Consider the following 26656-nt stretch of genomic DNA (forward strand, 5'->3'; position numbering starts at 1 on the left):
TCGCGCCCGGAGGGGAGGAGCGCGGAGCCCGCGCGCAGCCCGGCCCCGGCAGAAAGTTTTCCCTGACGGAGTTTTGGCGGCGGCGGCGGCCGGAGCGGCCATGGACGCCCTCAAGTCCGCCGGGCGGGCGCTGATCCGGAGCCCCAGCCTTGCGAAGCAGAGCTGGGGCGGCGGCGGCCGGCACCGGAGTGAGTGCGCGCCCCTCGGGCGGGGGTCGGGCCCGCGTGGACCGGCCTCCCGCGGCTCCCGCGGGGAGAAGCGGGATCTGACCTGCGGCCCGGCGCGGCTCTGCCCGGCCCTACCAGGGTTGGGGGTCGCCCGGGGTCGAGTTGGGGTCCTACTCCGCTGCCGCTCTGTGCAGCCGAAGAGAAGGGGCAGGCGCTGGGAGGAGAGACCGGAGCTGGGGGTCCTCAGGTGCGGGCGGCAGTCGGCGGGGGCTGTCGGCGGGGGAGAGACCGAAGCGACCCCTGGCACCTCCCCACCTCGCCGCCCCGGGGAGCTAGGCGAGGTAGGGGGGCTCCGTGTCGGTGCCCCGGGGAGGGGACGTGGGCGCAGGGGCTTGGGACGAGGTCCGCATCCCCACAACCCTGTGCCCGAGCCGCGGGGTCGGCGGCGGCGGGCACCCACTTGCGTTCTCCCCGCAGTCCAACCCCCGAGGTCGTCTTTTGACTCCCGGGGCCCCAGAAACCGACTCAGGTGTGGGCCAGAGTTTGCAGGTACCTACTTGAAGTTGGGGGCAGAGCTTCGCCAGGAGTCTCTCGGCACAGCACACAGCGGGCCATCTAGACCCCCGGCTCTCCTCTCCTAGCCGGGTCCAGGCGGTGAGGCCGGCGTCCTGGCTATTTTTGAAACCTGTTTTCTGTCACACCTTTCCCCTTGGGCTTCCGAAGTCCCTGGGTGCTCAGGCGAATGGCAGACTCACCGCCACCTCTCCCTGGGGCGTCTGGGAGGCTGCGAGAGGCCTCACCCGGCCCCCCTCCTCTTCCCGTCTCCAGTTACTCTCAGGGAACCCGTCACCTGGCACCTTCCCGTGAGGCCTGACAAGCTCAGCCTAAGTCCCTTCTTCTAAGACAGAAAGAAGTGGCTTGCCCGGGGCTACACAGGCCTTCCTGCTTGCTGTGGAGCTGAAGTCTCTCCTACACACTCCCACGCCCTTGCTACCCACCTAGGACCCCGGCCTCTTCCCCCACCAGGAGACCACTGACAGTGCAGTCACACCCCACCCCCCTTTCCTCTGCCTTCCAGGGAACCACCAGGGGAGCCGGAGTTCCCCGGGCAAGGGAGTGCCAGCGTGTCTGGGCCTAGAGAGCCTGCCCCTCCCTCCTGCTTGCCCCATTCTGCTGTTCCAGCTGTGGCTGCCTCCAAAACCAGAGCCTGGCACTGGGGACATGGGCTGGTGCCTGCTGGTGGGGGTGGGGTCAGAGACCTGGTGGGGCTGGGCCAGGCCAGGGATGCACCATCTCCCACACTACTGGCTACCAAAACAGCCCCCTAAATATTTGTGGGATTTGACAGAACTTCTGATATTGAAGGTCTGTTCCAGTGGGGGAATCCTGCAGTTTTCTCCTGGAATAAGGGAGGGAGGGGGCACTGGGTAAGGGGAAGAAGCTTACAAGCCCCTCTGATTCTAGGAAGGGGGAGAGGTAGCCATCTGGGATGGTGGAAAAGAGTTTCTCTTGCTCTGATCTTGGACAAGTTACTTGTCCTTTCTGAACCTCAGTTTCCTCATCTGCAAAATGGGGGTAAAAATTCTAACCTGTCAGGGTTGTTGAGAAAATTATTAATAATAGTTCTTCCTCCTAGCATCTAATTGGTGGTTTCCTTCTCTCCCACTCCCCTTTCTTGTCATGTGGACCTTCGACATGACTATTACTATGGCAGAACAAGTTCTGGGAGCTCAGAGCCTGTCTACAGCTATGGAGGAAAGGAAAGGAGAGCTCCTCTCCCTTGCAGGCACCCCAGTAAGCCTGGAGTGCTGTCGGGAGCCTTCTGGACCCAAAATAATCTGGGTTGAATATCCACCTGTCTCTTGTGATTAGGTCTCAGTTTCCTCATCTGTAAATTATAAATAACAGTAGTACCCATCTCAAATTTTTTTGTGTGTGGTGGGGGTGTTAGATGAAGTGTTTTGCCTGGCACTGAGAAAGGTTTCAATAGATGGTGACTACTGCTTTGGTCACCCTAGGTTTCACATAGTGTTTTTGCTTCTATTATCTCATTTGCTCCTGTGAGGAGACTGGGGGTCTGATTTTTACCAGACCCATTTTAGAGATAAAAGAACCAAGGCTAACATAAGTAGAGTCACTGGCCCTAGCACAAAGCCCCTGAGAGGCAGCTCCAAACCCCCATCCAGGGGTCTTACCAGTGTGCCTCCTGGAATCTGGCCACAGGAGGAGCCGGGGTAGGCCCCGAGCCAGGTCAGGCTGGCAGCCGCTGAGGACAGCAGTGGCCACCAAATAGACAGGGAAGCTGTGGGGTGTGTCTGCTGTGGGGATGCTGGGGTGGGCTGGTCTAGGGTGGTGTCCCAGCCAGGCCTTGGGCCCAGTCCTAAAGGTCTGAGCCCTGGGGTTGAATTTGGGGGCCATACTGAAGCCAGTGGAGTTAAGGTTAAACTTGACACCTGCTATCAGCTGTGACCTGCTCCTCACCATTCAAGGTTCTCAGTGGAAATTAGCATGATCATTGTTTTATTTGTGGAGAACCTGAAGCCCAGAGAAAGGAGGCAACATACCTGAGGTCACACAGCAAGCCAGAACCTCATGGCCCCATTTCCCAGTTAGTCCTGACTTTGAAGGAGGGCTCTGCCTCTCTCCCTCTCCTACACATGGCTCTTCTGCATCTCTTCAAGAACTGTAAATACTTCGTTTCAGTCCCTGGCCAGGGATTTTCCTTTCTTCTAAGTACCCTTCTTTCCAAGAGGGGTCGCTGTGACCCTCAGGTCCTTCGAGAGTTGTGCCAGCCTGTTGAGTTAGAATGGGTAAAGAAATATGAAATGCATGTTCCAGTAAAGCTAGTTCATGGTGTTAAGCAGGGGACAGAGGATCTATTCATACTTATTTATATTAATTTACAATAAATGACACTATAAATAAGCCCCCTCATACATAATCAAGCACTGACTACGTATCAAGCCCTGAGAGGCCCTGAGGAGTCTGGTGAATGATTCAGTCACTCTTCCAGTGGGCTGCCTGTCTGGTGGAGGAGGTAAATAGAATGACCAGGGTGTAAATGAATAATGTGGCTATGGGTAGTGGTGACGCCATGAAGAAAGATAAAGCGGGGTGGGTAAATGATGGGGACAGCATCCTTCAATAGGGCGGTGTGTTTGGGTTCTTCTAGAAGCAGATGCTGAGTCAAGGATTTATTTGGGAAGAGATCCTAGGAAATACAGTTAGGAGAAGTGAGAAGGGAAGGGAGCCCAAAAGTGGGCAACTGGAAGCAAGTTACCACTGTGGGCAACTAGAGCACAATCCCGCGGGTAGCTCTGAGAAGTGGTGTACATGTGCTCTTCAGTTACTCCATTTGAGGGAGTCAGTGGTGGGTGTGGGGCTCCTGGGGATGGGAGCTCTTAATGCCCCCTCAGCCTGTACCCGCTCTGGCATCTCCGGCATCCAGGGAGCACTGCAGGCAGAGTGGTGTGTCAGGGGGCATGGGTGGAAATGGTACCCACCAAGGGGGTAAAGGTGGGGCACTGACAGTGTCAGTTCAGGGAGTCAGGGCAGGCCTCGCAGAGAAGGTGACTTGGAGTGCATCCATGGTGAACACAGGAGAGAGGAATCTGGGAACAGCCTTCCAGCCAGACAGAACAGCAAGTGCAGGGGACATTTAACTGGAGGCCAGGACTCTATGCCTCCTCTGGGCTGGTGGCTGAGGGAGTATGTGGTTTGAAGGAGTCAGGCCACCCCCTGCTCACTGAGGGTAAGCCAGACGCTCCTTTCAGGCAGCCCTGCAGGGCAGGGTGCCTGTCCCTCCTGGGTCAGCTTGAGCCTGATGCCTTTGCATGGGAAGGGGCTTGGTGGATTGTGGGGATCAAGGACCAGGGTTGTCAGTTATGAGCCATGGCTAGACTCCTCTGAGATTCTTTATCTGTGAAGCGGTAATCCTACCTAATAGATCCTTGACTTTTCTCATAAAATACACAAAAGTTTGTTTGCCCTTGACTGTTAGTAATGACAGTAGCTCACACTTCAGTGACACTTGGTATGTACCATGCATGGTTTTAACCCACCTCATGTGTAAACTCATTTTATCCTCACAACAACCTCATGGGATGGATGTTATTTTTGTCCCTGTTTTTAAGTGAGTAAACTGAGGACTAGAGAGGTGGAGTGACTAGAAACCCCACAGCAAATCTCTAGACTCCATCTTTTTTTTATCTTGACAGCGTAATTTTCTCTCTTACATTGTAAGTATATACTTAGAAAATGGTAGCTGCTACTGTTACCATTTTTTATTAAAGTCTTTTGATAATAAATACCTTCTTACAACTTCTGGAATTGTACCTAGCACTTTTCACATGCCCACCCTTCTGATGATGCCCCTGAGGGACTGAACCCATTTATCAGATAAGGAGACTGGGGTCTAGGGAAGCAGCCACACTCCAGTTGCGGCAGAGCTCGAGTCCCCTTCTAGATGGCACACTGCGGCTTCAGAGGCCATCTCCTTGCCACACTGCAGAAGGCTGGAGGCCAGGACCCTGGGTGCAGGCTCCACCCTGGTGCATGGGTTTGGCTGCAGCTCTAATGTTCCAGACACCAGCCAGGCCAGGTTTCCCAGAGCAGCAGAAGGGGCACAGGGGCACTGTGCCCAGCTCTGACTCCTGGGTAGGGGGGCTTAACAAGGAGGGAGTACACATTTGCAGCCGAGAGTTAGACTGCATGTATGGTCTGTCCCCAGCTAACTTTGACAGTGGGTCATCTGTAAAATTGCCGAGTTAAAATAGCCCAGTCATTACCCATCACAGGGCCAAAAATAACCAGGACCGGAACAGGGCTGTGGACTCAGGCCTGTATTTGCCTGGAGGCCTCTGGGAGCTCTTTCTGAAGCCGCAGGCGCCTTGGCTGATCTGAGGCAGCTGGCGGAGGCGCAGGGCAGTGAGTCTTTACTGAGTGCCCCCGGTGCTGCTTTGTTCAGCGAGGAGCTGGGCGTGAGAGACCTTTTCCTCACTAAAGGAGGTGAGTAATGCCCAGGGGCACAGGAGCAGAGGCAGGGTTCCCTGGAGGCGAAGGACGGTCTCCATGGGCCTGTGAGGGAGGAGTGATGAGGAGTGGGGACGCGGGAGGAGGAGGCTGAGGCAGAACAGCAACATTGGCTGAGGGCACCTTCTCCCTGCCAGTTCCTGGAGAGGCAGACACAAGCCCAAGTCCTTCAAGACAAGCCTCAAAGAAGGCTTCCTGGAGGAGGCTGGATGCAAGGGGTTTTGATTAAGCAAAGGGCAGGGCATTTGTGGTAGAGGGAACTACTTGAGTAAAGGCCAGAAGTGGGAAAGTAAATGTTGCATCATGAGGTAGAGGCTGTGCACGGTTGGAACTTCTGCTATGTGTGCACATGGAGTGTGTGTGTGTGTGCGTGTGTGCATAGTAATACTGTGGGGCAGGAGACTGGGAAGCCTGTAACTCCCCCACAGTCACTGTGGGAATTGCCTGTAGTGGACTGGGAGATGGCGGGGTGGGGGGGTAGTGTCCCTCCAACTTTTTGTGTGATCTTGCACATGTCCCATCCCTCAGTTGAGTCCCATCCCTGGGCCTCAGTGCCATGATCTGCAAGTGAGGGGTTTGGCCAGAGGATCTCCAAGGCTGATGAATGGCATCCAGTCTATCAGAGCCCTCTGCAGAGGCCATCTGGACCTCTTCCACCAAGGACCTCTTCCAAAGAAAGGTCAGGTCAGGGAGGGATGAATGCAGAAAAATGCCAGGCATTTCAAAGGTCAAGGAAGATTGGGGAATGTTTTGATAGCAAAGAGATTGTCTGTGACCTTGGCAAGCTTTGGCCCTTTGGAATGGAGGGAGCGGAAGTGGCTTTGGAGAGGAGCCAGGAAAGGGAGGAAATGGGAGAGTGGGGACATGAAAATGGGGGGAAGAAGGATGTTTGTTCTAGGGCAGGGATGGATAATGAAATGAACAAGGCTACCCCTGATCAGTTGGTATGGCCCCCCTGGAGCCTTGTGTTGAGAAACAGTCCCAAACCTGTAAATCAGAGGGACTAGAGCTGCAGCTGATTGGTAATGTCTGCCCAGGACATAGGCGACAGGCATGGGAGCACATAGTTTGCCGTCCTTGCTTAGATCCATCTCAGGTGGGAAGTTATTGTCTGAGTACCTAGACAGGGGGAGCCTCAGTAATTAGGTATTGTAGGAGGAAATATCTCTGGGTCTAGGAACTTCTCCCTGACCTTTTGCTGAAATTAAGGTAGTTTGCCTCATGAGAAGATAGCATTGCCTTATTAATGGTCAGGAGCTTGGGCTTTAGAGTCAGACAGACAACTGACTTGACAAATTATTTGTCCTTTGAGCCTCAGTCTCTTCATCCATGAAGCAGGAATGAAAGAATGCCTGCGTGCAGGTCAGCTGTGACTGTTAGAGGTAATGGGGAGAGCTGCTGCCTTTTTATTGTCACCTGTGTTACTTGATAGCTCTGTTTGTCCTGATGGTGGTGGTGGTACTCTTGATTTCTCTGAGAGCAACGCCCATGTCTGAATTGCTCCAGGGCTCCTGTCACCCAGCCCAAGACTGGGATACCTCAGGGACTTCCTGGTTCTTTTTGAAGGATCAAATGGAATAGGCTTATGGTTGATGGGACAGAGGAAGGGATCACTTAGGGGTCTTCTCAGTGGGGGCTGGACCTCATAGTGGGGTGGATGCCCAAGTGCAAAGGCTGGAGGGCAGCAGGCCAGGGGTCAGAGCTGACAATGGAGTTGGAGGCATTGCAGGCCTGAAGAAAGTCTTGCGGTTGTCCAGGTCATTCTTTTGCTCAGCAGATACTGAGTGCCAGCGGCATGCTAGGCTCTGGAAGACTGATCAACAAGTCCCTGCTTACCTGAATCTCAATCAGTGGGTACTGGCAACACCTGTGAGTTCTTGTGTGCACCCCCCCGCCAAAACTTCACCTCCACTCCCCACCCCTGGGCAAGTTCACTATGGATTCAGTGCAACCAAAGAAATGACAATAGAATGTTCTTGGGTACAATAAAGTTGGTATACCCAACTTTATTCCACGGTGGCAGGTCAATCACAAGAATCCCATCCACATAGAGTGAGTCTACATGCAGCAAGCTGGTCTCTGCCCCTGGGCCTCTCTACCCCTGCAGCTGTCTCAGTCTTTCTCCTCAGTGCTGCGACCACTCCAGCCTCTGCCCTGCTCTCCTGCAGCCTTGCAGCTGTGCCACCGCATCACTCAGAGCACTGGGCAGGGCTCTTTATATAGAGTCAATAATGATGTATTGCCCACACGTGTAGTGAGCTAGCCAACCAGGGCCAGAGAATCCTGGCCACAGGAACCTTCACTTTATCCACAGGTGGGCATACATAGCTACTTCTGGCTGGTAGAGGAGAAGAGCCACTGGAGGACTAGAGCTCTAGGACATTTGTTAGGAGGGGGCAGCATGGGCTCAGACAGGATAGAGGACCTACCCGGTAGTGCCACCTGGGCTCAGGTTTTCTGCTCCCAGCTGTGCAGGAATCCTGGAATCAGGCTGTGCCTTATAGGGGGAGCCCACAGCCTTGCCAGGACCTCAGTTGCCCTGAAATCAGCCCTAAACTTTCTTCCTATGGTTCATCCATCAGAGCCAGTGAGGGCCCCAGGAGACAGAAGGGAGGGTACAGGACTTCTCCCAGCTCTCCTAGGAAATAGTCTAGGGAAGCTGGCCCTGGCCATCTCTGTGGTGGCCCCTGGAAGCTGAATCCTGTCGATGCTGCTCTATCCAAGATTGTGTGTGAAGCTGGAGAGCAGTTTCCTCATCTATAAAATGAGTACCATCATAGTATCTCCTGCAGTTGTAGTGTCTGAGAAAGGGACAGGCAAAGGGCCCTAACAGGCAGGAGTGGGTTGTTCATTCATGCTGGTGATGGGGCTTGGGAGGATCCCTGGAGACCTTCCTTCCCCTTCTGGGCTCATTGCTTCCCAGCTGAGTGATCTGGTGCCTCTGGGTCGCAGTTCCTGGGGAGGAACTGGGGATGGTGAAAACCACCAGTGAGGACCACACTTCCCCTTTTGTCCCACTACCTGCTCTGGGCCCTCTCTCACGTGGGTAGGGCGAGGTGGGGCCTCTTTCCAGCTCTCCCTCCAGGTCTGTTTCCCCGCTGGGAGAGTTGGGCTCTTCTCATTTCCCAACCTTCCTGGCCTCAGTCACAGTGCGTTTTCAGAGGACCCTTCCCATGTGCTTTGCTCGGTGACAGTGCTGCAGCATTCTTAGTCTCAGAGAAAAGGAGACTTCCCTGAGGAAGGAGACCATGCGCAGGGTGGGAAGCAGAGCTGGGACTGAGCCCAGGTTGGCCAGATTCAGGAGGCCTTCCTATGATGTCCTGTGAGCAGTCATCTCCCCCATTCCCCATTGACGCTTACCACACCCCTACTGGCCTTGGACTGCTTTTTCCTCCCCCTCTCCCACCCCCACTCTCACTTCCTACCTTAGCTGTGCAGATAGAGCAAAGCAGAGCAGGCTAGGGCCATGGGTACCACATAGGTTTGTATTCTGATTCCTTTGATGACTTTGCTTCTCTGGGTCTCAGTTTCCTAATTTGTAAAATGGGAATAATATCCACCTTGCAGGATTGCATTGAAGATTCAGTAAGAAAATGGCATGGTTTGCCCTCAGGAAGTGTTAGCATTAACTTAATTAAGAGTTTGGGCTTTGGACTTGAAAATGGGTTCAAATCTTGGCTCTTGTCTTTGCTGGCTCTGTGAACTTGCTCAAGTGATTGTACCTCCCTGGGCCTAGTGTCTTGTAAATGGGTATGAGAAAAGTGTCTACTTCAGAGGTTCTCATGAGGATTAGTGAGAGTATTTTTTTTTGTTATCATTAATCTACAATTAGATGAAGAACATTATGTTTACTAGGCTCCCCCCTTCACCAAGTACTCCCCCACCCCATTACAGTCACTGTCCATTAGCGTAGTAAGATGCTGTAGAATCACTACTTGCCTTCTCTGTGTTGCACAGCCCTCCCCATGCCCCCCACCCCACATTATACATGCTAATCGTAATGCCCCCTTTCTTTTCCCCGCCCTTATCCCTCCCTTCCCACCCATTCTACCCAGTCCCTTTCCCTTTGGTGGTAACTGTTAGTCCATTCTTGGGTTCTGTGATTCTGCTGCTGTTTTGTTCCTTCAGTTTTTCTTTGTTATTATACTCCACATATGAGTGAAATCATTTGGTACTTGTCTTTCTCCGCCTGGCTTATTTCACTGAGCATAATACCCTCTAGCTCCATCCATCTTGTTGTAAATGGTAGGATTTGTTTTATTATGGCTGAATCATACTCCATTGTGTATATGTACCACATCTTCTTTATCAATTCATCTACCGATGGATACTTAGGTTGCTTCCATTTCTTGGCTATTGTAAATAGTGCTGCGATAAACATAGGGGTGCATCTGTCTTTTTGAAACTGGGCTGCTACACTCTTAGGGTAAATTCCTAGAAGTGGGATTCCTGGGTCAAATGGTATTTCTATTTTGAGCTTTTTGAGGAACCTCCATACTGCTTTCCACAATGGTTGAACTGATTTACATTCCCACTAGCAGGGTAGGAGGGTTCCCCTTTCTATGCAACCTCGCCAACATATGTTGTTGTTTGTCTTTTGGGTGGTGATGATCCTTACTGGTGTGAGGTGATATCTGCATTTCTCTGATGACTAGCGATGTGGAGCATCTTTTCATGTGCCTGTTGGCCGTCTGAATTTCTTCTTTGGAGAACTGTCTGTTCAGCTCTTCTGCGCATTTTTTCATTGGATTATTTGCTTTTTGTTTGTTGAGATGCATGAGCTCTTTATATATTTTGGATGTCAACCCTTTATCAGATCTGTCATTTATGAATATATTCTCCCATACTGCAGGGTACCTTTTTGTTCTATTGATGGTGTCCTTTGCTGTACAGAAGCTTTTCAGCTTGATACAGTCCCACTTGTTCATTTTTGCTTTTGTCCCCCTTGCCCGGGGAGATGTGTTCATGAAGAAGTCGCTCATGTTTACGTCCAAGAGATTTTTGCCTATGTTTTTTTCTAAGAGTTTTATGGTTTCATGACTTACATTCAGGTCTTTGATCCATTTTGAATTTACTTTTGTGTCTTGGGTTAGACAGTGATCCAGTTTCATTCTCTTACATGTAGCTGTCCAGTTTTGCCAGCACCATGTGTTGAAGATACTGTCATTTCCCCATTGTATGTCCATAGCTCCTTTATCGTATATTAATTGACCATATATGTTTGGGTTAGTGTATGGAGTCTCTATTCTGTTCCACTGGTCTGTGGCTCTGTTCTTGTGCCAGTACCAAATTGTCTTGATTACTGTGGCTTTGTAGTAGAGCTTGAAGTTGGGGAGCAATATCCCCCCCCTTTATTCTTCCTTCTCAGGATTGCTTTGGCTATTTGGGGTCTTTGGTGGTTCCATATGAATTTTTGAACTATTTGTACCAGTTTATTGAAGAATGTTGTTGGTAATTTGATAGGGATTGCATCAAATCTGCATATTGCTTGGGGCAGGATGGCCATTTTGATAATATTAATTCTTCCTAGCCAAGAGCATGGGATGAATTTCCATTTGTTAGTGTCCTCTTTAATTTCTCTTAAGAGTGTCTTGTAGTTTTCAGGGTATAGGTCTTTCACTTCTTTGGTTAGGTTTATTCCTAGGTATTTTATTTTTTTTGATGCAATTGTGAATGGAATTGTTTTCCTGATTTCTCTTTCTATTAGTTCATTGTTAGTGTATAGGACAGCTACAGATTTCTGTGTGTTAATTTTGTATCCTGCAACTTTGCTGTATTCCGATATCAGTTCTAGTAGTTTTGGAGTGGAGTCTTTAGGTTTTTTTATGTACAGTATCATATCATCTGTAAATAGTGACGGTTTAACTTCTTCTTTACCAATTTGGATTCCGTATATTTCTTTGTTTTGTCTAATTGCCGTGGCTAGGACCTCCAGTACTAAGTTGAATAACAGTGGGGAGAGTGGGCATCCCTATCTTGTTCCCGATCTCAGAGGAAAAGCTTTCAGCTTCTTGCTGTTCAGTGTGATGTTGGCTGTGGGTTTATCATATATGGCCTTTATTATGTTGAGGTACTTGCCCTCTATACCCATTTTGTTGAGAGTTTTTATCATGAATGGATGTTGAATTTTGTCAAATGCTTTTTCAGCATCTATGGAGATGATCATGTGGTTTTTGTCTTTCTTTTTGTTTATGTGGTGGATGGTGTTGATGGATTTTCGAATGTTGTACCATCCTTGCATCCCTGGGATGAATCCCACTTGGTCATGGTATACGATCCTTTTCATGTATTTTTGAATTTGGTTTGCTAATATTTTGTTGAGTATTTTTGTATCTACGTTCATCAGGGATATTGTTCTGTAATTTTCTTTTTTTGTAGGGTCTTTGCCTGGTTTTGGTATTAGGGTGATGTTGGCTTCATAGAATGAGTTTGGGAATATTCCCTCCTCTTCTATTTTTTGGAAAACTTTAAGGAGAATGGGTATTATGTCTTCTCTGTATGTCTGATAAAATTCTGAGGTAAATCCTTCTGGCCCGGGGGTTTTGTTCCTGGGTAGTGTTTTGATTACTGCTTCAATTTCTTTGCTGGTAATTGGTTTGTTTAGATTTTGTGTTTCTTCCTTGGTCAGTCTTGGAAGGTTGTATTTTTCTAGGAAGTTGTCCATTTCTTCTAGGTTTTCCAGCAGTGAGAGTATTTTATGTAAAGCTTCTTACTGCAGTGCTTGGTATCTACTGGAAAATGTTAGCCCTTTATTAAAGATGAAAATAATGGTAGGCAGGGCGTTCCCAGCGCCCCTTGCTGGGTGGGTCTTCCTAGGTAATGGGAGCTAAGAGCTATTGCGGTGGCGGGCCCTGCCCAGCAGGGTCTGAGGGCCTGTCCTCCTCCCACCCAGAGCTGCCGGAGAACTGGACAGACACTCGGGAGACACTGCTGGAGGGGATGCTCTTCACCCTCAAGTACCTGGGCATGACGCTGGTGGAGCAGCCCAAGGGCGAGGAGCTGTCGGCTGCTGCTGTCAAGAGGATTGTGGCCACGGTGAGCCCAGCCAGGGTGGAGGAACCATGAGCCATCCCCAGCTGGCTGTATCTAAGCTGCCCTTGAGTCCTCTTGCATCTGGCTTAGGGACTGTGATAGAGGGGAGCTGTTATTGGGCTTACTGGGTCAGGGTAGTATCCTCCTTTCCTGCTGTTGTGGCCATGGCTTCTCCCAGCTTCACCTTCCCCAACTCAGTCCCCCTGCCTAAGGGTTGGTGACTTAGTGTCAGGAAAGGGTAGTGGGGTTGTTGCTGTCACCCAACCACTTGCCCTGTGACCTGAGGGCCAGGGCATTTCCTCCTCCCCAGCTCTGGATAAGCATGGGCCTGTAAATCCACCTCCCTTGGTGGCCATGGGCACCTCAACTCAGGCCTTGGCAGGTGCAGTGGGTGGAGCAGAGCATCCCCAGGAGTCATTTTGCTTAGTGCTCAATCTGAGGCCGTCCTAACTGTGTGGCCTGGGGCAAATCCCTTCATAGGAGTCCATTTTCTTGTGGGGAGAAGTCCTGCTGCCTGGAGGATAACTTGAGGTCCCATGTTTGGTGGACAGCAGGTGCTCAATGGGCAGCACTTGTCCCTGTATTTATTAGAAGAGGCTGTTGGCTGGATCGTCTTCCTCATAGCATCTGCCAGCTACAAGCTATGGCCTCACATGGGCCTCGAGTTGGGCTTAGAACAGCTAGGTGTAGCCCATGAAGAGGGTCCCAAGTGAGGCAGGCAGGTACCTCTGACCCATGTCTGCTCCAAGGCCAAGGCCAGTGGGAAGAAGCTGCAGAAAGTGACTCTCAAGGTGTCACCACGGGGAATTATCCTGACTGACAACATCACCAACCAGCTCATCGAGAATGTGTCCATTTACAGGTATGCTCAGCATTACCCACATTTGTTCTGCTACTTGGGGCTGTGGGTGGTGTCCCCAGCCTGAATCCAGGCTGTACCATTTCGCTGGAGTCTCAGTTTCCTGTCTATAAATGGGGGTGGAAGCAGTGCTGTTACGAAGTGCTGAGTGCATAGCACCTGACTCACAACAGGCACTTGGTTAAATGGCAGTTGCTGCTGTCATTCTCACTAGTTGCAGTAGGTGGCTGAGGCCCGGTCAGGATTGGGATCTTGCCACCCCTCCCCACCCCCCAGATGCTGCTGAGTCAGGCTTGGAGCAGAGAGCTGCAGAGTCCCTGCCTTTTCCTTCCTCTGCAAATGGAGCAGCTCAGTCTTGGACATGTGGCCAGGCATCCAGGGAGGCCTCAGGCAGTCTTGGAATCCAGCCCTTGGAACCTCAGGCTGCCCCTGGCCCTCTCTTGGCTTGTCAATTGTAGGACTTCAGAGCTGAAAGAGACATGCAGAGAAGCTGAGGCCCAGAGAGGGAATTGCCCAAGTTCTCACAGAGAGCTAGTGGCTGGGCTGGGACCAAGACATTCTCCACCCTCTTGCTTTGTTTGTAAGCTGGTAGCTCAGTTGGTTGGAGCACAAGCCAGTACTAGGGGGATGGGGAGCGTGGATGTGTGTTGTAGTGGGGGCACTTTACCGTTTCAGGCTGGTGTGTTCTTCTCACCTTCCTGATTCTACCTGCTTCTTTTAACCAGGTGAGGCATCGGATCCCAGGCCCTGCCCCCAAGGAACTTGTAGTCTAGGAGGGAATGGAGGGGAGGAAATAGATAGAATGTAAGTTTCTCAAGAGGGCAGAGGAGGGTCCGGCTTGGGGAAACCTGGGAAGGCCACCCAGTGGAGGTTAGCAGGAGGCTGAATCCCCTAGGATGGGGAAGAAGTAGCTGGGGTCCTGGCGCCCCCTTCCTCTGCCTACCTGGAAGTCCTAACTGCTTCTGATGCCTTTGTGATTGAAGCTGAGCCTCACTGGTTTAGGGAGTCTGCTGAACTCCTGTCCACCTTTGGGCTGCCAACTCCTCTCCTGATTGAGATTGTCAGGATGACTGGAGCCAGCAAGGGGACAAATGCTCCAAGAGGAGGGAGCCGCTCTGTCCCTCCCCGACCCCCTGGGGCCCCTGGTCTGGTCCTCCTCACACATCCTTGCCCTCCTCCCTGCTTCCCGGCTCCTGGCTGCAGTTCCAGAAGTTGCTAGCAGTCTCAGTCACCCTGGGAGGGATAGGCCTGGAGCTCATCCAGCCTCTGGGCAGGGGCCTGATCAGAGGGCGGGTAGGGGAGGGGCGGCCAGGTGAAAGACACTGGTGGGCTGGGCAGCATCCTGCTTCCTTCCAGCTGGTCAGCACAAGCCCTTAAGAGCTAGTAGCATTGCAGTGGCTACAGCCTTGGAATTCACTCCTGAGTTCAGGTCTCAGCTCTTCCACTAGCTTGGTGGTCTGAGACCACTAGCTTCCGTTTTCTCATCTAAAAAGTGGAGATAATAACAGAACCTATTTCAGAGGCAGCTCTAAGAATTAAACGACATGATATTTAGAATGTTGCTTGGTATGCAGTGGGGCTCAGCTATTACTACTTGGGGTATGGCTCAGTAGAGAAAGAAAGTGCCCTTTCTTCTGTCTTTTTCCCCACTCCTTGCCTAGCCTAAGTTCCCCCCATAGAGGGCCAAGGCCAATCTCTTTGGAGCCTCAGCCTGGTAGAGTGGGATCGGAGGCTCTCTGGAACTCAGGGGAGATGCCCTGTGAAGCATCCTGGCTGTGGTTGGGAGCCTCTGCGCAGGTCTGATGACACTTCCCACTTGGCTTTCAGGATCTCCTACTGCACAGCAGACAAGATGCATGACAAAGTGTTTGCATACATCGCGCAGAGCCAGCACAACGAGAATCTCGAGTGCCACGCCTTTCTGTGCACCAAGCGGAAAATGGTCAGTGGGGAGAGGCTGGGGCATGGGCAGGCTGTAGGTAGCCTCCCCTTGGGGGCCCTGTCTGGTGGGGCAGGCAGGACCCAAAGGCAACCAAACTTAAAAAAAAGTATAAAATCCACTGCAGTCAGGTGGGTAACCTGTCAGAGTGGGCTGCCCTGCCGGGCTGGCCAGCCTGCCTATGGACAGTGACAACCCTGTGTCCCCAGTGAGTGCCCTGGACCCCTTCCTGTCTGAACGTGACTTTGGGTTTGCGATTTTGGAGAATCTCCTGTCAGTAGTGCAGTCTGGAGGTACAGGGCCTTGTAGGGATTAGTCCTTGTAGATGAGCGATCAGAGGGGCCCAGGATGACAAGCAAAGGCAGGAGCCCTCAGAGGACCTGGCTTGCTGTAGCCAGACTGGGGAGGGAAATGACTGTTTGGGGGCACCTGTGGAGTGCCTCTTCCAGAGGTAGGCCTTCAGGTGTCTTCTCATTTAATCCTCACAGTAGCTCTCAGAGGGGGGAGCTGTTACTATCTTCATGGTTTTTATTTTTAATGAGGTAAGAGACTCAACAGAGGTCAGCTGTCTTACTGGAGGTGACACAGCCAGCCAGGCAGAGTGAGGGTTTAAACCCATGTGCCTTCTCCTCCCAGCATGACTGTGAGGAGCCAGGAGCTCTTTGCTCCATTTTCAGGCCACCTCTGGTCACAGATGGGAATGTTGGTGGCCTCTGGGCATTTGTCTTGAACTTTGGGGCAAGCAGCCAGAGTGAGTACACCTTAGGCATTGAAGCTTGCGTTTCTGAGGTGTCCAAGATCTGAGCATGTGCCTCGGAAGGAGTTTCCTGACATTTGTTGAGTTAGTATTGGTCTCTGTTAACCTCTATGTACAGAGCCCAGAGCCCCAGTCCCCATGCCCAGTGGTCCTTGGACCTGAGGAGACAAGATTCCCACCCCCCCTACCGCCCCCCTACCCCCATCATCACGACACATCAGTCTTTAAGTGACCCCCCCAGGCTTCCTGCTTCCCATCAACACATCTTTAGATAATGGTGTAAGTTTCCTATTGCTACTGTAAGAAATTACCACAAACTCAATGGTTTTAAACAATATAGACTTACTCTCTTACAGTTCTGGAAGTCAGCAGTCTAAAATGGTTGGCAGGGTTGTATTCCTTCTGGAGACTCCAGGGGAGAATACATTTCCTTGCCTTTTTTGGTCCCTGGGACCATCTCCATTCTGCGGTTCAGGGTCCCCTTCTCCAGTCTCAGAGCTGCCCTGTAGCGTCTTCCGTCGGCCCCCATGCGTTGTTGCCACAGTCTCTCCGTTTGGCTCTCCTGCCTCCCTGCCATCAGGCCCCTTGTGACTGGCCCGACTGGGTAATCCAGGGTAACCCCCCGTCTCAAAATCTTGAATTAATCGCACCTGTGAAGTCCCTTTTGCCATGTGCGGTGACGTTCCCAGGCTCTAGGGATTAGGCTGTGGACCTCGGGGGGCCATGGCTCAGCCTGCCACAGGTCTTGTGGGAGGAGTGCTGTCCTGTAGAGGAGATGGGCCAGGGCTCTGATCCTGGCTGGCATGCTATGTGGCCGTGGACGCCATCTTCTCGGGCTGCATGCCCATCAGCAGAATGAGGTCACCTCAGTGACCTCCAGATTATCCTGAAAGGCCCAGTTTCTCTGGGGCACCGTTTCTTTCCTGCAGACTCAGTGTCGCTGGCCACTCATCCAGGGCCTTGTGATGCCCGGGTTCCTGAGCTGCAGTGGCTTCTCCCATGATAGCTTTGTTCCTACAGACAGTGACTCTTGGCTTTGTCTCTTATGAAGCTGCCCAGACTTAAAAATACAGGCTCATTATGTCCCCATTGTTTGTCTCTTCCTCCCCACCGACCAGAGCAGGCGCTGAGCAGGGGCAGCTGGCCCACAGCCATTGCTGCAAGTGGCCTTGGGTGGGAGGGGCCTCCCAGGATGCAGAGGCTTCCTCTGGGGAGGGGAGGTCTGAGGCAAAAGAAAGCAGGTCCTGGCCCAAGGGCTCAAAGGAGACCTAGCTTTAGGCCTTTAGACAGGCTTGAGTAAAATCAGCCTGCTCTAGGCTGAGGTCAGTCGCTGAGGAAAACAGCCTGCCCACTGCATGGTGCCTGCAGCAGAGCCTGATCAGGCAGAGGCTGAGAGGCTGGATCTCAGCTTATCCTTCTTCTCCACCTTTTCCCACCTGGCCTCCCCTGTCAGGGGGCCTGAGGAGGCCCCTGGGAGAGACGGCCCAGCCCAAGATGGTATAAAGAGACCACCTGCTGCTGTGGTCCCCAAGGCCTCTGCTAAGCTGGCAGTGTGTCAGTGAGTGGTCTTACAGCCTGGCCATGTTGGAAAGTCCGAGATTCTTGGACTTCGTGGACATTTCTGAGGACGAGGCAGAAGATCAAATGGGTGCCTCTGGTTCTACAGCCCACCTTCTGGCAGGTACCTCTGCAGCTGTTCGCTGCTGCCTGTCCCAGGCTCAGCCTTGTTTTGGGCACTGGGGACCCAAGGGATCAGCCATGGAGAGATGAATGAGGCAAAGAGCCCAGATTCAGTAACTGGGATACCGGGCTTGGTTCTAAGGTGGAGGTTACTAAGTCCCACTGGAGGTCAGCAAGACTTGCCAGTGAAGGAGGCATTTTGAGTTGGGCTTTGAAGGCTGAGTATTAAGTCAGGGTTTTCTGGCAGAGAGACGGGGTGGGGGGTGCGGGGGTGAGCACACTGCAGCACTGGGGTCAGTGAGTGCAGAGACACAGGTGCAAGATTAGATGGCATGTTTGGTTGAAGACTCAGAGGTCCCTGGGGCCTGGGTGGGTGGCACAGAGAGTTAGCCTGCAGGGGAGCCCTGGGTTTGGATGGTGACGTAGCCCTCACTCCCTTTGGCTGGGGGCCTACGGTCTGTATGCCTCGCCCTTTCTTTCCTGGCTGCCTGAATGAGCTAGAAGCCTATGACCCACCCAGGGTGGGGGGAAGATTTTGTGCAGGGTGGCCCATCACCTCAGCCAACCTGTGCTGCACAACCACCTGGCCGCCCTTCCCCAGGGGCTCCTGTTAGGCATGGCCAGGATAAATTTCTATACAAAGAAACATTTCTATCTGTCCAAATGGGGGGCCTCAGCAAGCACTTCAGCCTCTGGGCTCTGAAGTGGAGTGGAGTTGCTGGTTTGGCCGGGAGCCCAGGGTTGAGGTGCAGGTGGGCTGGTAGTAAGCAAAGTAGTAGTCCCTCATTCTGCCCCAGGCCAGGTGAGGCAGAGCTATTTTCCCTTACAGGGCCATTGGCATTCCTCAGATCATCCTTATGTGCAAGGAGTTATGTTTCTGGGCAGTGGGGTGTCAGGGGCCTGTGGCCTGACTTGGTCTGAGCACCAAGCTGGCATCCAGGATCCTGGGGTCCTGGCCCAACTGTGTTGCCCTAAGCTAGACCTGGGTCCTTTGAGAGCTTGTAGCCTGGTTACTAGGAACAAGATGGATAAGAAAACCGGGCAAGGTAGAACCTGCTCTGGGTAGTAGACCCACAAGCCAGAGGCACTCAGAAGAGGGGTAAGCCTCCAGCCTGCCAAGTACAGGAAGGAAGACTGCAGTGGGCAGGCCTGAGCAGTCCTTCTGTCTGATGCTGCTCTGATTCCTGCAGCTGCCCCTGGGAGCAGGGCCCATCCCACTTGCAGCCCCTGCTCAGCCCGGGCTTGCAGTCACATGCACACATCCACGTCTTGGGTTATATTTGCTCTAACTTGCAGACGGGACTTGGGGTGAAGGGGCAGGAGTGTATGCAGATGAACAAGCAGATTTATGCAAAAACAGCATCAAGCTTAGGCCTCTAGATTTCCTAGAGGCAAAAAAAAAAAAAAAAAAAGCCAGTGTTTCCCTCTCCCTGCCGTATTAGGTGACCAGTCCTTGCTTGGGTGTATAGTGATCTGACTCTGGCTGGTAATCAGCCCATATTTTTAGTTCATGTGCGATTCTCAGTGGTAACTGGGTCTATTAAACTTGATTCAAACGTGACAGCTTAAATTGTAAACAGCTGTGAAGAGTTTCATACTTAATTACCATATTTAAGTTTTGCCATAAAGCGCTTGTACTTCCATCAAAAATGTAAATGACGGAGACATTCAAATGAGATTTTCTACTTTGTGAAGTTTAATTGGCATGGATCAGTCAGCTTGTTTAGGGATTTAAAAAAATTTTTTAAGAGTTTTAAAGGCAGTAGCCTCAGATTCATTTCTCAATTAAATCAAGTTGCCTGGCAGAGGAGAACGGAGTGGGTCTGAGGCTGGTTAGGCCCCAGCTTGTACATTTGAAAGAATCTGGTGCTTTCTTCCTAGGCTTCCAGAAGGAAGCTAGATGTCACTTCCAGGCACAGGCTATAGCTATGAACTCTGGGACCCCCCCACCCAGAAGCTGAGCTAATTAACTCTGAATGGGCATCGAAGAGAGGAAGTGCTGAGATGAATGTGGGTTGGGGATAGGTCCTGGCTAGAGTGTGAAGCCTCAGGAGTCCTATCTCGTGGGTAATTACAGTTCAGCCAGCATGCTGCACCTCTAGAGGGCTTTGGTCTTGTCTAGGAATCTGGTGTTTAGACTCTATTTTTGCCTTTAAGGCAGCACCCAGATGGGATAACACAGGCAAGTGAGCTGCTGACACTTTCATGTGCATGATCCAGAGAGAGGTATGCGGGGCTGTAGGAGCCCAATGCTGGTGGTGACATGAGAGAGATGGTGACATTGGAGGTGGGTTTGAGGGGTGGATGGGGTTCCCCAGGGGTGAAGGGCCCTCTGCACAGCTGGGTTATGGCACTAAATAGTTTTGGGTCCTGCCACAGGCACTCATTGGCATGTTACTCCTGCCGAGAAATATGTAAGCCTCCTGCCTCTCTCTGGGATGCAGTTATAAGCACCTCCGACCTAGCATAGTATTAACCAGAGTCTAACTTTTGTCCCTCTGGCTGTGGCTCATTCAGGCAGTGGCCGGGCCCTTTCCAACCCTGGCTTTTCTGTTCTATAATTCCAAGGGCTGAGGTACTGTGTGTAGTTGTCAGGTAATTAGAGAGGCCTTCTCAGAGAAAGTAAGCCTCACAGCTAATTGGATTTGGGGAAGCCTAAAGAGGAGGGAAGAAGCCAAGGTGAGCGGCCACTGCAAAGGTGGGGACTGGAATGAGGGTGGGAACTTTGGCGGGACTACAGGCGGTGAAGATGGGGCCCCAACTGCCTTGGGGAACTGGTTTTATTATACCCTGGGCTGCTTTGGTGGCATGGGAGTGGCCAGGACTCTGTTTCCACCCACCAGGCATTCCATAACCTTGGGCAAAACCAGGGCAGTCCTGGCCTGGAGCCCCTAGGCCTCCAGTTCAGATTCACTACAAGTTACCTGACTCACTCCTCCCCGGGACCCCACCTCCTTGTGTTTCAGGCCCAAGCTGTCACCCTCACAGTAGCCCAGGCCTTCAAAGTTGCCTTTGAATTTTGGCAGGTGTCCAAGGAAGGTGAGTCTTGTTTGAGGACATTGTGGGTGGGTAGCGGTATCGAGCAGGCTGTTGAGGAAGGCTGGCAGAGTGCCATGGGGTGGGGAGGGGAGGCGAAGGCCCAAGAATCAGGCCTGGACTGGCTCCCAGCTCCATCACTTCCCTGGTCTGACTTTGGACAGGTCCCTTCACCTCCCTGAGTCTCAGTGTCCCCATCTGAAGAACTGGGAACAGCACCCCAGGGTGCTTGTGAGGGTTAAAGGAAATCTGCAGTTTCTTTCCTCCTTGCTGGAGACCTCATGCTGGCCCCCTGAGAGTGGCCGCAGTCTACCCCCTGCCCAGCAATTGCTGGGGGTGGAGCACTGGGGTCAGGGGCTCCCACATACTGTGCTTTGGTTCTGCAGAGAAGGAGAAAAGAGAAAAAGTGAGCCAAGAAGGAGGGGACGTCCTGGGTGGGGGCCACCACGACAGTGCCCCCGCGTTGAGGAGCCGTGAGTCTTGGGCAGGGGGTGGGGCCAGAATCATCTGTATGACCTGGGGTCTGCCCTTCATCAGGCCCCACTCCCTCCTGGGCTGGGGCAAACTCTTGGTATTTTGTGTTATGCTGTTAAATAAATAATACATATTCATTATAGATAAATTAGAATATGTAGATAAAGGAGAAAAAATTACTCATTTCAATGCATGTTCTTCCAAATGTGTCCCTATGCAAATATATAAATATATGTATCCATCTCTCTGTATACATGTAACATCCTGTTATGTGATCTTTTAAAAAACTTAACACCTGTAATGAACACAAAACTTGTAACCTAAACCATTAGTAGGGGAGACATTCTCACCCTGTGGGCAATGGTCCAGCTGCTCTGGGAGGTGCCAGGCAGGGCTCGGGGTGGTCTGGGTGACATCCTGGGAAAAGACATACCTGGGGAAGGAGTCAGGACCAGGACAGCCCAGGAGGCCCTAGGACGGGGCTGGGAGATGAGGCCGGGAAACAGGAGGCTCCTCTCTCACTGATATCCCTGACCTGATTCCTCATAGTGGTCGCCACTGGGAACCTGCTGGACTTGGAAGAGATGGCCAAGGCCCCGCTGTCCACAGTCAGCGCTAATACCACCAACATGGATGAGGCACCATGGCCTCAAGCCTTGACCAGCAGCAGTGTTGTCTGGGTGAGTGGTTGGGTGGCCTGGGGACCCCACTGGGACCCAGCATCCCTCAGCCTGAGCCCCGGATGAGGCCAGGCTGCCCCAGGATCCACGCTCTGGCACTCTGGCACCCATGACTTGCAGGCCTCTGGGAGGGCCAGCCCTAGCCCAGTGGTGCCCAGGATCAGGGTAGGGGATGAACAATGTCCCCTTTGGACCCAGGGCTACATCCCCAACAGGCTTGACTCCCAGCACAGCTGTCTCCTCACAATGCCCAGCCTCTTGGCCTGAGCAGCCACAGCTCGGCCCACCACAGGACCAGCCAAAGGCTCCCTTGTTCTTGGCGTGGGCAGAGTTTGTTCCTGACACTCCTCCCTGTTCAGCTGTCTGAATGAGGGGCCTGAGACTGGGCAGTCAGCAGTTGGCCCCTGCTCACGCTGTGACTCGAGGCAAACCCCCTGACCTCTCTGTGTCTCAGCTTTTTCATCCTCTCAGTGAGAAGAATGACCCCTGTCTGCAGTCTCCCAGGGGAACCTGATTTTTTTTCTTAAAAATTTTCTCATTTGAAAATGATTTCAGACTTAGGAAAAGTTACAAAAACAGTACAAAGAATTCCTGTTCACTCTTCATCCAGATTCCCCAAATGTTAACATCTTACATAACCACGTTATGACGATCAAAATCATTAACATGGGTACAACACTATTATATAACCTACAGCCCTTATGCACAGTTCTCTGCCTGTTCCTCCAGTGTCCTGTTGCTGGTCCAGGGCTCATTGCAGTATCACATTACTTTACCCGTCATGTCTTTTTAATTTAAAAAATTGAGGGACTTGAAAAACTCAGATCCCCCTGTGGGCCACCCAGTGTCCCAGGCTCCGAGGGCCTGCTCTCTGTGGCCTGGGAACCCCCCTGGCCTCCTGCCCCCTTCTCTGGGAGGCGGCGGGGGAGCCTCGCCCATTGTTTTTCCACCGTGGCTGTGGGGTTCCTGCCATCAGTGAGCCCTCACAAGGCTGGGATTTTGGCTGGGCTCTTGGAAGTAGATGAAAGCAAGACAACCTTCCTCCCCACCCTCTTCCTCTCGGAATTTGAAAGCCATGGAAATCATCCGGTCCAACCCCCTCGTTTTATGGAAGGAAAAGCTGAGTGTCAGAGAGGAGCAGTGACTTGCCTGAGGGGTCACTTGAGTAGTGGCAGAGCTGGTAATTGAACGCACCCAGGTCTGTAGGCACGGGGTGCCCTTTCTCCTGTCCCACATCCCAGGTTTGGGGCCATGGGCGGAGAAGCTGGTGGCAACCCCCAGTCGGAAACCTGCCTGTGCCTGTTCCTCCAGGCGCCCGGCCGATCCCCTGCACTTGAGTCCAGAGTCCCTGTAGCTCACCCAGGGCTGGGACCAGCTCCGGCTGTGAGCATGGGCTCCCCCGCTGAGGGTTCATCTCTCTCACTTTGCTTTCCCCAAGGAGCTGGATGATGGCCTGGATGAAGCGTTTTCAAGGTAATGTTAGCTGGGTCCTTGGTGGGCCAGTCTGAGAATATGAGCTCTGATCCTCCCTAGAGCAAAAATCTCAACTGGACTACCTCCAGGAATGGGGAACTCGCCATCTGGGGTTGGCCAGGTAGCCTAGAAAGCTTTGCTATTGCGTCGAAACTATTCCAAGTGGCTGCTCCGCCACAGTCCGCTGAACCGAACACACTGCAGCTCAGGATAATCTCTTCCTACACTTGGTGCAGCCTTCAAAAATTGGCTTTTTTTGAAGGTTTTTTCCCTTCTGAGGTTTTGCACTTATGAAAGGGGCAAGGAGGAGGCAATGCTTCATTAAGCCCGTGGAACATTACGACGAGGGGGAATGTCAGGCCAGCAAGGAGATACTTTGGTCTAGCCTGAGGGTGGTGGCGTTTCCCCTTTTTCCCCGGAGCCATTCCTGTAGCCATGGCTGCCTCCTTCAACTTGGGGCCATGCTACCAAAACAGCTGCAGCAGAGCAGAGGCCTCAGCTCGGGGTTCGGAGCACTGGGCTCCCTCCACTCAGGCCACCCTTTCTTCCCTGGGACCCTCAGCAACACTTACAGCCCTCTTCCTCCTTCCCACCCTTTCCTGCCAGAGCCTGATGGGCAGGTGGTGGGGTGGCAGGTATGTCCCTTCATGGAGGCAAAGCCGTTCTTTTTACCATCCTCCCTACTTCACTGGCTGACTGCAATCCCCTTGTTTGAAGAAAATCTACTGTTTGCTTTCTCCAGCTTACTCAAGTAACATGTGCCTTTTATTAACAACTTTGAAAATTAGCAAAGCATTAAATGAGAAATAACACCATCCCATAATCCCACAGCCCACACTTTTGGATTTAATTCATGCTAATCCTGTGCATATACATATTTTTGCATTGATCAGCTCCTTGTATTTGCATGTGGGGATCCTGATTTTCGCTTAACACTGACATTATCAGTGCATTTCCCCAGGCTGTTAAAAACTCCTTGTGAACACTTCATTTATTGACTGCCTCACATTCTTCTAAGGATGGGCTGTAATTTTCTTAACTGTTTCCTGTGCTTTGGACATTCAAGTCGTCTCCCTTTTCATATTTATTGTTGAGCAGCACAGGGTGGAATATAGTCAGAGCCAGTAGTCTTGTCGCAGCTGTACTGTGCTGCCCTCAGCAGACGGCTCTCTCTTCTCCTGGGCATTTCCTGATGGAGCAGTGGATAGTGTGGGTGGTCCAGTGTCTTGTGGCGGAAATGCCACAGTTTTCTAAGCCATTTGACTCTTAGGGATAGCCTCTGGTTAGAGGTTCCACCTCTCCTGCATCCAGGCCTTTGTTCTCTGGTCCCTGTCCTGGCATGTCCCCACCCACACCTTCTCACTTCTGACCCTGGTTCTGGCCAGGCTGGCTTGCTCTTCAGGCCCCCGCCAGCCCCTGACCTAGGCCTGCAGCTCATACAGCTCTGCCTTCCAGGCTTGCCCAATCTCGGACGAACCCTCAGGTTCTGGACACTGGACTGACGGCACAGGACATCCATTATACCCAGTGCCTCTCGCCTGTCGACTGGGACAAGCCTGACAGCAGCGGAGCCGAGCACGATGACCTCTTCAGCTTCTGAGGCCCTGGGTGCTGGCAGGATGCGTGACGGACCAAAGCCACTTGTGGCATGGGGGTCAGCTCCAGGACCCCAAGCTGCCCTCTTCCGGTCAGCATAGCTGTCAGCCTGCCTGCTGATAAAGCTGTGGCCAGTCAAGCAGGGGGATGGAGAGGTTTTTTTTTAAACCCCACTCTTTCTCTAAAAACTGAAAGATGCCTTGAATATTTATTCAGTGACTCTGGTTCAGCTCGGAAGCTGGTTTTGCATCAGGCACGAGCATAGTGTTCTGACCAGCTTCCTGCGCTCTCCTGAGCAAGTTCTGCTCTGCTGTGGGTGTCAGTACAACGAACCAAAGTATTTTGTCCCTTCTCTCTCTCTGAGGACCCAGATTTCCCTGAGGCTCCCCTGCTTCTCACTGACAGCCAGATCATTCATCTCTGTCATCTTTGGAGCACAGGAGAGCACCCCAGCTTCAGGAGAGCAAGCATCCTCAGGCCTTCCGGAGCCCCTGGCCCTGGGGGCTTGGAGACAGAGGGGTGACGCCTGACCAAAGACAGTACATTAAAGCACTTTAAAGCATACACAGCAGGTGTGGCCCCCAGGGGCTCCCCGATGGTGCTGCATTGCACAGAGCTTTCTGCCCCGCCATGAGAAAGGGCCCCAAGTTCCTGTGGATGACCCCATCATGCTCGGAACCAGTGTAACTGGCTGCCCATGGACCCTCAGAGTCTGCGACAGTGGGAGTCGTCTGTATGTGACTGCCCTGCGCTGGGGGTCCCCCACCCCTTCCTTCTCCCCCCAGACGAGGAGGCTGTGCCCATTCTTCTGTTTGTCTGTGTGTCTGTGTGGGAATGCCCCTGAGCCCCACCTCCCAGGACTTCCTGGGGTAATGAGTGAAACCCCAACACCTAAGAATATTTTGTTGCCATTTTACAGATGAAGACACCAAGGCCCCAGGTGGAAGGGGTGGCGTCGAATGGAACCAGGTCTGGAGCCAAAGCTGCCTTCTCACTCCACCTCCCACAGCTCACAACTCCTTTTTTTCAAGCTTTGTTGTCCTCCCAGGAACCAAAAAACCCCAGCTATTTTCTGACCAAAATGTGTTTCATAACAAACCATCTGGTGCCTTTCTATGCAGAGCTGGCACGCGCCTCTGTGCCCTGCTAGCTGTCTTGCTGCTGGTTTCTGTGAAAATGGAAGTGTTTGATGCTAATTCAGAGGTAAAACAAAACCAAACTCCAGAAGCATCACGCAATTCTGTCCGGACACTTGACCCTGAGCCAGGCCATGCCAGCAGCAGTCTGTTCTCAGTCTCCCTTCTTCCCCGTTCATCCCACGGGTGTCCTAGCATCCTGAAACCGAGCAAGCTGCCAGCACCTTCCTCCTGAGGTGCCTCCCAGGCCCGGCTTTGCTAAACTTGAGTCACTGATGCTAGTTGGAGCAGGTTTCACTAGCCCAGGAATCGCACCACATCTCCTAGAATCTACTTGTCTAAGTGCTTGAATGGGAGCACAAAGAAGTGCCTGGGGAGGAGAGGGGTGGTATTTGTAGGGGTCTTTATCAGAAGATGGGGAGAATTCCTTTCCCTGCCCAGCTCCTGTACCCCCAGTGCCAACCCCAGACCTTCTTGGTATCAGCTCCCATGTCTGTTATGAGGCAGCACAGGTTGGGTCTGACATAGGCCATCCTTGGCACAAGGGTCCAGTGGGCCTGAGGAAGGCTGTGCTGTGTGAGTTGACTTGCGGCCTGTGTCTCGGTCCCTGGCTGACAAGCAGTCGGTGTGCTCCCTGTATGTCTACTGATACGTTGTGTTGTACTTCACTGTGTTGCTGTAAAGGAAGTTCTAATGAGGAAAGAATAATAAACATTCTCTTTGAAATACAAAGAGCACTTGGAGCAGCCTCGTGGCGTGTGGGAGCGCCTGCCCGCTGGTGGTTGGAGCAGCAGGG

At 52.3% G+C, this 26656-nt stretch overlaps 1 protein-coding gene across 3 annotated transcripts; it reads left to right on the forward strand.

Moving 5' to 3' along the window:
• Positions 1–26592, forward strand: LDLRAP1 (low density lipoprotein receptor adaptor protein 1). Of its 3 annotated transcripts, none has more exons than XM_037017843.2 (9): positions 2–188; positions 12091–12233; positions 12980–13092; positions 14917–15031; positions 20432–20504; positions 20888–20974; positions 21525–21655; positions 23097–23128; positions 24584–26592. In XM_037017843.2, the coding sequence occupies exons 1-9, from the start codon at positions 101–103 to the stop codon at positions 24726–24728; spliced, it is 927 nt and encodes a 308-aa protein (XP_036873738.1). In that variant the 5' UTR covers positions 2–100; the 3' UTR covers positions 24729–26592. The 3 variants fall into 3 exon arrangements, with proteins under 3 accessions (XP_036873739.1, XP_036873738.1, XP_036873737.1); XM_037017842.2 differs by having other exon boundaries at positions 3–188; positions 23094–23128; XM_037017844.2 differs by lacking the exon at positions 20888–20974 and having other exon boundaries at positions 1–188; positions 23094–23128.
• The last annotated feature ends 64 nt before the right edge of the window (positions 26593–26656 follow it).

The sequence above is a fragment of the Manis javanica genome, chromosome 4 (assembly GCF_040802235.1).
Source record: "Manis javanica isolate MJ-LG chromosome 4, MJ_LKY, whole genome shotgun sequence".
NCBI lineage: Eukaryota > Metazoa > Chordata > Mammalia > Pholidota > Manidae > Manis > Manis javanica.